This window comes from Empidonax traillii, unplaced genomic scaffold, assembly GCF_003031625.1.
Source record: "Empidonax traillii isolate 1590-97213 ecotype Southwest subspecies unplaced genomic scaffold, ASM303162v1 scaffold152:size925058, whole genome shotgun sequence".
Lineage (NCBI taxonomy): Eukaryota > Metazoa > Chordata > Aves > Passeriformes > Tyrannidae > Empidonax > Empidonax traillii.
Genome location: NW_020955345.1, coordinates 250,686 through 262,224, shown reverse-complemented (window position 1 = coordinate 262,224; position 11,539 = coordinate 250,686). Strand labels below are relative to the sequence as shown.

At 39.1% G+C, this 11,539-nt stretch overlaps 1 protein-coding gene across 1 annotated transcript in view; it reads right to left on the bottom strand.

Moving 5' to 3' along the window:
• DGKQ (diacylglycerol kinase theta) overlaps positions 1 to 11,539 on the bottom strand; it is an 86,466-nt gene that overhangs the window by 39,999 nt on the left and 34,928 nt on the right. Inside the window, exons 4-6 of the mRNA XM_027884654.1 lie at positions 6,375 to 6,460; positions 5,561 to 5,686; positions 4,023 to 4,176 (exon numbers count right to left, since the gene is read on the bottom strand). Coding sequence (XP_027740455.1) covers positions 4,023 to 4,176; positions 5,561 to 5,686; positions 6,375 to 6,460 — 366 coding nt within the window. The remainder of the gene's footprint in view (positions 1 to 4,022; positions 4,177 to 5,560; positions 5,687 to 6,374; positions 6,461 to 11,539) is intronic.

The window sequence follows — 11,539 nt, the reverse complement described above, 5'->3', positions numbered from 1 at the left end:
CCTTTCCCTATCCCTTCGGGGGGTGTTTGGATTCCCGTTTGCTGTGTACATAGCATCTTAACTGTAATATACATAAAATATATTTTTTATATAACTAGCTTGGTTTTCGGGTTCTTCAATTTGCATAGTTTTTTTCCTTTGCCCTGGGGGAAGTAGAAAGGGGGGAAGAGAGGGGCTGCTACTGGGGGGGCTGGGCATTTGGCAGGGAGCCAAGTCTGAACCATCACATCATTTAAGAGCAATTTCCACCAAACAAGGTAGCACGAAACAATCCAGACAGAAAAGCACACTTTCCTTTCTGCCTATAATAATTACTACAATAAAAACAGCATTGAAAAACCCTGTATATAACTACAGTGAAGGTATACCTGAGATCCTTCTATGATTAGCTTTAATATTGCAGCTACTGCATTTCATCCCTTTCTAAAGCTGTAGTGTTTATCTATGACTGAGGTATATATGGTTTCCAGTAAGTTTTCAATCACCAAATCAATCCAGGAATTGAAGTAGCAGCATTACAGTCAGAAATACAGGTGTAAGTAATTTCCACAACTGAAAAATAAATTTGCAGACACACAAAGAGGAAAAAATTGCTGCTCTTCAGAAGAGGGCTTTGACAGCAGCTCATCACTATCACTGAAAGCTGGGAGCTAACTTGTCAGCTAATAATGCATCCTGTAAAACTACACATAAAACACTAAGATCAAAATAAATGCTATGAACATTTACATTTGCTTCTGTGAAGGTAACATCCTGAATGCATTCTCATTCCTGACACTCATGGCCCTACAAGAAGGCCAGTGCAAATCCAAAGATGATCAGTTTTTCTCCTCTAAGGGTAGCAATAGCGTGCAACACAAGTCAACGTGGTGTGCTCATCACATAATGGTATTCATACACCCACTGAAACTCCCAGTCACCCCCACACATCCTAGTCTTGATTGGGATGCAGGCAAAGCTCTCAAAAAATATAAGGCAGGCAACACCCTTACAAAACCTGTGCCTTGCAGCTGCTGGAGAAAGCAGGAAATCAAAGCACAAAACAATAAGGAAAAAATAAAATCATATTAGTAAAGACAGATTTTCAGAGCAAAAGAGGTACTGGGGAAGTCAAAATCCTGAAGCAGGAAAACCTTCAAAGAAGCAGAATCACAGCATGTCAAGAAGGGTGCTAGGTAGGACTCCTAAACTTGACACCAGGTAACTTATTGAACATTTGTGTATTGCTTTAAGTGACTGCAAGAAAGACCAACAATAATGCTTTTGGGCTGGGGCTTTTAAAATAGAAAAGAAGTGTTGAAATACTTGCCCTGTTATAGCTGACAAAGAGATCAAGTTTCAAATTAGAGAAATTTAGACAGTATGGGCTTGAAATACCCTGAAATAAAAGGAAGCTGAATGCCTTCTTGAATTTCACTTCAGACAAAATCAGGTTAAAAAAAGAGTATGTAAATAGAACAGTAAGAAACGACTGCTCTTGATTGCTCCCAACCTTCTTCTCAGTTTAGATGGGAAGAAGCTGACATCTTTTATTACTCTTTCTCCTTCAGTCAGGATAGTAGGGATATGTATGCTAACAGCATCTTGAAACTATTCCAGTGAAGTTCAATGAGTTATTTTGAAATTCATTAAGATGGGAGCCAGTTGGAGGAAGGGGAGATAACTGCTCCACCAGTGCTTCCCCTGGTAGTTCCAGAGTTTTGAAAAGCCTCCTTCAGCATAGAGATGTTTGCTGAACGTCCATCATGGAGCTCAGTGTTTATGCAGTGGCAAAAGCAATCTGGACAAATGCTCCCCAGCATGTCAAGGATGATGTATGTGTTCATTCACTGCATGGGACAAGGTAACTGGCACTTCCCAAACACCATCTTGGGAAGAGCTATGCCTACAGCAGTTAACTCATCCAGGCAACTGCTAACACTTCTTTGGTACCTCAGACTCGTCTTTTTGTAACGATCTGGGTGATGTCCTTTGTCAGCTGTGGCAACAGAAGAGAACCTTCTGAGCGTGCCCCTTCCACAATGGGTCCCACGGAAGTGCTAATTATTCTCCAACAGAGGAGCACCTTGCTCCCCTGAAATGTCCCTAACACACATGCAATCTTTAGTGGGATCTGTGATCCGCCACCCAGAGCCTATGCCTTCGCTTGGAAAAGCAGCAGCAACTCCCAGGGCAGTGGTCCTGAGCTGCTTTGTGCTCAAAGGAGCATCAAACACATCCTAGCAGAGTGTCAGGGAGCTGCCGGACTCATGACACTTCTAACTAACTCAGCACATGCCAGGAGCTAGGGGGTTTCTGGAGGAAAATGCAGGTTTGTTCTGTGAACAAGAAGGACCTTGAGGCCAGGGCAATGAGGGCACTGAGTTCCCTTACACAGATGATGCGAGAATTAGTTTAAGACAATTTGAGGAAGAATCTGGGCAGAGGAAAAGACCATACAGCGATTGTATTTGGTGCTATTGGTGGGGACCTGCACACAACCCAATCTCCAGCAGATGACTGAGAATGGCAAACTCCAGCAAGGCTCAGTAGGACATGAATGGTGTAAAAGGAGTCACATGTGAAGACACACAAAGGGCATCTGTACATTCAGGACCTAGGTGCTAATCCAAGCATCACATACCATCATCAGGTAAGGAAAAGCAGAACAAAACACTTCATGCACAGCAGACTGCAAGGCAGGGACCACACCACAAATATTAACTCCTCATGCCTTGCGCTGAGTCACAGCTGTGGCCCACTGACCATGAAAAAAAAGGAAGATGTCAAGTGCTGGGGGCAGGCATCACAGTCACAGGTATGCCAGGGATCAGCAGCAGGAGGAAAGGGGAGCATCCACATGGCTTGGCCCCTGCTCCCCTGGGTATCAGCAGCTGCTCCCTGCTGGGAGGTTGCTGCCCACTGGCTGATGGGGAGCTGAGCCCAAGGGGCAGAAATTCTCACAGGCCACAGAGAAGAGATTTGGTGTTAAAAAAGAGATTTTTCAGGGTGTTGCTATATTATATCTGTGTTATATGCAGGGTGAGGATTATAAAAACACATTCCAATTTTCCAAACATGGTGGGGTTTATTTGCTTTGGGTTTTCTCCTTCATATTGTATCAAATGACTGGAAATGGCACAAATTAAGTTAGTGAATAGTTCTCCATCCCTATGTGTCTGCTTCTGACCACCATCTGCACTCTCTCAATTCAAAGTACAAGACACTCATTTTGACTAAAGAAATACAAAAAAAATTATTACTTTAAAAAACCTTGACTATAACATAATCTCATACACTTAGCATGTCCTGAAATGGAAAACCTTCTATTCCATCACTTAAAATACTGAAGAAAGGGACTAGAAGATACTGCTATAATCTTGGGATCTTTCACTCAGAAAGTTCAAGAGCAACTTGGCAGGTTGAGAAAAGTGCAGTTGCAAATATTTAATTTTCATGAGCTACATTTGCCTACCTTTTATTTCCCTTCCTGTTGTATTCAGGCACCAAAAGAAAGGCTTTACAAGAGCATAACAATCAAAATATATATTGGAAAATAGTTCAGTACTTGGAAAATACTTAAAAAACACATTCTCTTGTTCCTAAAGAGCTGTTAAATATTCACTCTAGATGGCAGCAGAACATTACCCTGGCTAGACACGATTTCATTTCAGCACAAAAATCTTAAAAGGACAGATGCCTAATGCAAGAGACAAGTAAAAATATCTGTATGCATGATATGACAAGTAAGTGTTTGTAGCAACGATAACACACCACAAATTTTTCGATTTTAGGTTTTCACCTTTTGGGCATTTAATGTTCCAAGAACAGTCAACAAATTGCCCTGCACCAGTAAACAGAAATTTCTGCTTTTTGCACACACAGTGTGCATTTCAAAACCTCTAACCTGTCCCCAGAAATAGCAAGAAGTTATAGTATTGCCACAAAAGCCAGTAAAAATTGGCAATAATATGCTTCAGTGGATTACAACACAAGATTAAATATACTCATCAATTAGTTGCACTGCATGTTGAAACTTTTACCTGATTCTGTTTGCAAATTCTCCGATATTCGAAAACAATGCAATTTGCTGAAGTTGCGAGAAAACAACTGCACACAACTTGGAGGAAGAATCATATTCCTTAATCTTCCAAAGGTACATTCTGGTGTGACAATTACGTAGCAAGCAGCATGAGCCTATAAATAACAGCATCAGTTAAGAACTTCAGTGATACACAAAGAAAGCAAATCTGTTTATAACAAAACATGTCTGGAATTGCATAACTCAGGTTAGGACATATATAGATCTTTTGTCGATCACTTTCATGAAATGAATGGCTCATTTTTTCACCCTAGATTTTTCATTTCAGTTTTTATATATACCATGGTGGGATGTATTAATATCTGAAGAACTTTCAAAGATCACAAACCTGGTCTATCACAAACTAAAGGTTTTTATACAGCAACATGGAGAAGTTTAAAGTTTTGGTCTCAAACTCTGAATCTTCCATTACATATAGATATTTACTGGGGCAAACGGGAAAGGTGCACAGGTTATACTGAATAGCTTGAAAACAGCAGTATTGTCTTACCCACTTGCAGATTTAGAGATAACAGTGTTTCAAGTTTTATTCCAAAGTGTGATTGGCTGGTTTCTGCCTTTGTACTGCTGCAAGATCTTCTGCATTATTGAATGCACATACCTTTGTATGTATGGCCATATAGCACGTTACATTTGTTAGACTCTCCATAAAGACAGTCCCTCCCACCTCGGAAATTACGAATCAGATTAAAATTCAAACCCCGCAATATTAAAAAAAGATATTCAAATCACGCCTGAAATACTGAATAACCTCAGAATTTTATTTTAAATTATTATTGCATAGAGTACCTCCCCTTACATTAAGTGTCAAATTAGTGATATATTACATATGCTCTTCAGTTCTCACCTCATTAGGTGTTACTTTGCACTTTCATCATATTTTAATAAGAGGTGGCATTAAGTGGATGGGCCAATTGTTATCTACACAGCACACTGTGTGTCAGTGTGTGAAAACCTGTGGCTTTCATGAAGGTTATTGAAGGGTACCATCACCGTGCACAGGAAATAGACATGTGTGATATGAACGGAAAACCACAGAAAGTGATGTTGACAACTTAAAAAAATTCCAACCACACAGGCTAAGACCTATTCTGTGCTGAAATATGAGTAAACATATTAGAAAGGTCTTTTCTTTGACCTTGCAGAATTCACGTGACTTGAAAGAAATTCTGATTTAACACAGAAAAAGTGACTTCAGGTTTCTAAGCACAAATCTATTTTGATTAGTCCCTGCTAAATTTTAATTCCATTGGATTTACATAAAGCTTAACTGCACTTCGAGAGTTGCTCATTAAAATGATCATGAGGCAGATTTTCCATCTAACACATAAATATATATATTTATATAAAATAGGTGTATTTACAAAATTTATATAAAATATATTTATACAGTGTACAAATAAATTATATCAGGTGTTTAAATAAGCACATGCACTTATGTATATGGTTCCCACAAATATATGCAGCAGCACAACATACCAGGATGCCACACCATTCACATCTCATGCCGGAGAGCACCTCAGAAGACCCACAGGTTTTTTTGCAAACTTCACAACGAGCACTTGAAGAAAGGTTTCCCTCCCTCCAGTGGTGGTGGTAAGTATCCTGAGGGGACACATCATGACTTAGCATTACATCAAACAGATATAAAAGCATCTTCAATCCAAGTTTAAAGTCATCAATTCAAACAGCTCTGAAGAAACAGTAACACAGACTAGGACATTAAGTTTTTCTCATGATAAATATGAATTTGACCAAAAGAAGAAGTTCGTTAACACTATTAGAAGCTTATCACAGTGTTTTTTCTTCCTAGTCTACTAAAAAAAAAAACCTTTTAAAAAAAATCCTGAAATACCAGTACCTTGCAGGTATGTTACTGTAAAAAGGTAAGAAACTAGGCAGTCTTGCCTTCGTCAGACTGCAGGACAAAATAACGTTTGCCAGGGATGCAATGCAGCCAACAGCTCAACACACAGAAAAAAAGAGTTCCAAGCTAAATTCTGCAATGCCAATTTTAATAAAAGATGCCTTTTTTTTTTTTTTTTTTTTTTTAAATTGAGACTTTGTATACATTGCACAGACTTTGCAGCAAGGGTTCAAAAGCACGGTGAACGCATCAGCATTTAAGTTCATTTCCCTGTCTCTGAGACATTCTGAAACCATACATTTCCTTTTCCTGCCAATAAAAGTGCATTGATAACTGGCAGCATGTGAAGGACTACCCCTCCTCTAGTCCAGGCCTTCACACCAAAAATGCATGACTACTTTCCCCTGCAGAGGCATCTGCACTTACGTGGTCCAGGTGCCCATCCTGGTGACACTGCCGGCAGTCACTGCAAGCAAACAGGATACAGTCTGTGTGCACGTGTAGCTCACAAACTGAAAGCATAAAAACAAGAAAGCTTCCTTAGGCTCGAAACCACAGGGTTTTCTGCATCTCCCTCCTCCCTCCCTCCAATACCCCTTCACTTTTTCACACCATACTTTCCTTCATGCTATTTACGTTCAGCAAAGATAGACAATAAAGAAGTTTATCAGCATTGTCCTGTGTGTTGCTCCACTTCCTCTGTGTAAAAAGATGCAGCAACTATAAGAAAAGGCTGAGCTAATTTCGCACATAAGAAGCACTTGTCATATTTCCTCCAACACAGCAAGTTAAATTTGTACAACTGCTTGGCTTTGTCTTGCAGTTTCACAGGAACTGCTGCCTACTCCAGTATAATTGTACCTCAAGATTACTTTGATGTAACCAAATACAAAAAAACACCGAATGATAGAAGCACTAACAGAAACTTCTCTTTCTGCATCCAAATATCATCAAGACCTGAGCATAAAACTGTGGTCTTCCTGAATCAGTACTACTTGCAGAGTAGGCAAGCACTTGGTTAAAGGGTTCAAAACAGCAGATGCTTTTCTGCTCTCCATCCTGGAGCTGTTAGGAGCACAAGGGAACAAAAGGCAAGGTATGTTTCAGTACCAGCTCCAGCAAAGCAAGGGGCGTGACACCAAAAGAGCAGGAAGGCTGTAGCCACCTCTCCTGCTCACACAGCCAGAAGCCCTGCCTCACTCATGGTCCACAGGAGACACGTCAGAGGTGAGATCAGCCATGGACCCACACGGCATGTCTGCACCAGCATGGACTTGTGTTTGTGAAGTGAGATGACATCAGAACACGCAGAATGACAATGCCAATACCAGGGAGAATGCAACAGCCAGAAAGCATGTTTTACTCAGGAAATAAATCCTTTTTATTGAGAGATGATGCTCAATGGATTTAATTTTAGACATGACCCAAATAAATTGGTATATTAATCTCAGATAATTTTCTCAAGTATGTCTCTAATCACCATTTAATCACTGTTTCATTGCCACGGAAAGGAAATAATTTTTTCAGAGCACTCTCCTAAGTAAGCTTAACACTGTCTTCCAAAATATGCGTTAAATACTACAGGCACTGAAAGAAAATGGAGCTGGACACACAGAGTTCAGTTTCAGGACTTGTCCACTGATCATTCTTTGGTGTTCCCCCTTTATTCATATTCTCTCGCACACAGCACCTACTGTTTTTCTTTCAGTTAATCGGAATTCCCAGGATCGTCCTAAACCAGTGCCTGGATCCCACACATTCACCTCGCGTCCTGTGGTGGCTGAGTTCAGCCACGAGAGAAAAACACACACATGCAGACCATTCAAAGTGGTTTTCAACTTTGAGAAACACAACATTCTCTCTTTCAAAGCACTTAGCCAAGGTCGAGCCTCCCTTTTGATTCCGATTAACTAAATGCAGGTGCAGAGTGACTCAGCTTGCTCCCACAGACACCATCCTATAAAGGTTTAGGCAAGTTTTGGTTTTGAAATAATTTAAATGGTTTAAAAGCTGACTGGAAATATTGGATATGAAATAAAAGAATCTGCAGCTATGCTGCAAAGGACAACTTACCAAAAAAATACTACTAAAAGATCTCAATACAAAGCTTCTTTACTGTAAGAGTTAGGAAGGTTCTTTATGGACCTCATAGACAGAGATGGATAAAAAAGATTCTCCTGTAGCTGATTTAAATACTTGTGTATACAAGTGTTCTGGGAAGGCATCTGATTTTTCAATAAGAAATGAAAGCAAGAGACAAGCATCAAATTCTTAAAATATTTTTTCTGTTCTGGTCAAACAGGTTATTTCTCCAAGTATATAAAAAAAAAATGAAAACTGTAAACTGAAGATTGGAAGACATCAACTCCACACATTAACCACATTATCTGAAAATATCTTGAAAACGGTGTTAAATAAAATAGAGAATAACATGTTGTTTTGAAATTGCTCTCTGGACTCTAGAAAAGGGGATCACAACAAACACTTTCTTTTTCTAAGAACACATAAGATCACAATTTACCACCACATCAAAGGAAAAACTCCTGACCAAGTCAACCACAAACTTTCACATACAGTTGCCCATACTGCATGCCTTCACCACACTCAAGAACTTCTATACGAGCTGTGACAGTCCCTCCTTCACTCACATTTCTCAACCCATTCCTGTTAGTTATAATAAGAATATTTTACCATTTTGCCAGTTCAGCTACCAGGCAAGCTTTGAGTCATGTCCTTGGTACTGGTAAAAGTGTCTGCAGATCAAGTTACAGCTTCAAGGAATTAACAAAAACATTGTTCTTTTTATCATTAATTCTGCTAGCTCAGACATACTCTTCCCTTTGCTGTACTTCGTAGGAAGACACAGGGGTTTTTACCCCTGGTTTAATTCACATCTGTTGCTCTTAACACCAACCCGAACTCAGAATTAATAAGAAATATGTTCATGTGAAGGGTATGAGTGTCTCAGGAACTAATCCCTTCCCTAGCTATCCTGCTGTGGGAAAGATGCAGTTTTTGAATGTAAAGATAAAGTCAAATCAGAGGCCCAACAAAAAGAAAATTCATCTTTATCAGCCCTTCTGTAATTCTTTAACTCATAACAGAATGATGATCTTCTATTCAAGCTAGTCAGGAAAGCGAATTTCTCTGTGATTGCCAAAAACCCCAAGCTGATTAATTACAGATACATAAACTTGGAAGAGAACCTTTAAAATGTTAACTGCCTCCTTCTCCAGTAAATCTGCTGCTCCTGGTCAATGTTTAATAAGAAACTTTTGTAAAGTTTTCAACAATAAAAAAAAAATTTGTCTTTCTTACTTTCCAGTCCTTCTCATAAGGAAAAGGGAAAGCAACTCTTACCATCATGAGTCCATGTTCAACTGACACCAGTAGAATTCTGGTAGTAAAAATAGCTATCCAAAGCAATTAGTAATTGTCAGCAGAATTTGGATCCCAACTATTGTAATTTTTGCCAATGAAGTGCATGTACTTATCTCACCAGGGGTTAATATACATGAATGCTCATTTCTGAGAACAGATGTCCCCCTGTGCACCCTCAGCATTTAATACTTGCTCGAAAACTTTCAATTTCCTTTCAAGAAAACTTAATTATGGTAAAGTTCTTAATTTCAATATCAGATGAGAATATCACAACCAACAGTAGACTTGTAATATTAAGCTAAGTCATTAGAAGTAAGCAAAAAAATGCAAGAAAGTTCAACATCTCCATCTGGATTTAAAAGCTCTACAGCTCAAAATAGTTGACTTCCAAAGCAAATTCCAAAAGCATTTTTGAAGAGTAAAGGAAGAATCTTGTTCATTTTATGAACTTCAATTGCCCCTTTTAAGATACATTTTAGAAAAGTATCAGAGAAACAAGTTGTAGCCTTGTTGGTATCTGGAAAAAGGAATATAAAACAAGTCACACCACACAAAATAAGAAAACTGCTTAATCCATTTGAGGAACACAGTTCAGAACCTTCAATGAACCATAAAAAAAAAAGTCTGGGCTTTTGTAATACCTAAATATAACATGCAATTTCATGTGTTTCTTGTTTAAGAACACTTAAATGGAAACATCTGGAAAAAAAAATTCCTTTGCAATGGTGTGCTGGTTTTGGTTGGTATAGAGTTAACTTTCTTCATAGTGTCTAGTACGGGGCTGTGTTTTGGATTTGTGCTGAACACAGTGATGACAACTGAGATGTTTTTGTTATTGCTGAGCAGGGCTTGCAGAGCATCAAGGCCTTTTCTGCTCTTCACACTGCCACACCGGTGAGGGTGCTAGGGGTGCCTGGGAGGTTCAGAGGAGGCACAGCTCGCACAGCTGAGCCCAACTGACCAAAAGGATATTTCAGACCATACGACACCATGCTCAGCATATAAAGAGGGGTAAAGAAGGAGGAAGGTGGGGAGGAATGTTTGGAGCGATGGCATTTGCCTTCCCAAGTTACAGCTGATGGGGCCCTGCTCTCCTGTAGATGGATAAACACCTGCGTGCCCACGGGAAGCAGTGAATTAATTCCTTGTTTTGCTTTGTTTGTGTGTGTGGCTTTCGTTTTGCTTACTAATCCGGCTTTATCTCATCCCATTTTCTTTCTAGCTGTTATGCTTCTGATTCCCTCCCTGATCCTGCTGGTGGAGGAGTGAGTGAGTGGTTGTGTGGGGCTTAGTTACCAGCTGGGGCTAAACCATGACAAAGGATACAATGCCAATACAGTAGAATTAAGGGAGTGAGAACAAATAAGAAAAATTTAGAAAGCTTGAACTAAAATTGATCACCAAACAGAAGCTATTTTCAACAGTTAAGAAGGTATAGCTAGAGAAATTTTTCAAATTTTCTATCTCATGCCACACAAGTTCTGAGTCTTATAAAGACAGATGACCAGAAAATTCTCTGCATCTCTTCGACCATCCCACCTAACCATCCAGCTCACTGTGGTAACCATAGTAAGTGACAAATTCCCACTTGTCAGGAGAAAATAGTTTGGCTTTGTTATGCAACTCAGCAGACAAAAGCAGAAAAAGAAATATTGCACCATTATAAGTCTAAATACCCTTATCAAAGAGGAATGTTTCCCCTACAAATACACACAGAAAACCATATTAAATAAGACATTATCTTTAGCATAATAGCTGTTTTGGAACCACTTCAATCCCCTGCAGAATTGGTTCTTCACTCAGACTCTTTCTTTTTTTTTTTTAACAGTTCACAGGTAATGCTACTTTAATATACTAAATTCTATTTAACCTCACAACATCAACTGAAGAACAACTAATAGACATTTAAGACAAAGGAGACAAGAAAGAACTAAGGAGCAGCTCTACATCAGTCAAGTACTCATGCCAATATGTATTTCAAATAAAAATTCTGGTGTTTGGGTGATTTCTTTAATTACTGTTTTTTCAGATAATCCATGTCAGAACATTCAGAGCAGTACTATTTTGACAAATAATATTTTCAAATATCTTTCCATTGAAGGTATCTTATTCTCATTACAAGTAACAGATATTTGAGACTAGTAACACAGGAAATTCTACATTCTTTTCTAAAAGCATGAATACCTGATGATTCTCTGTGTCAAAAGCTT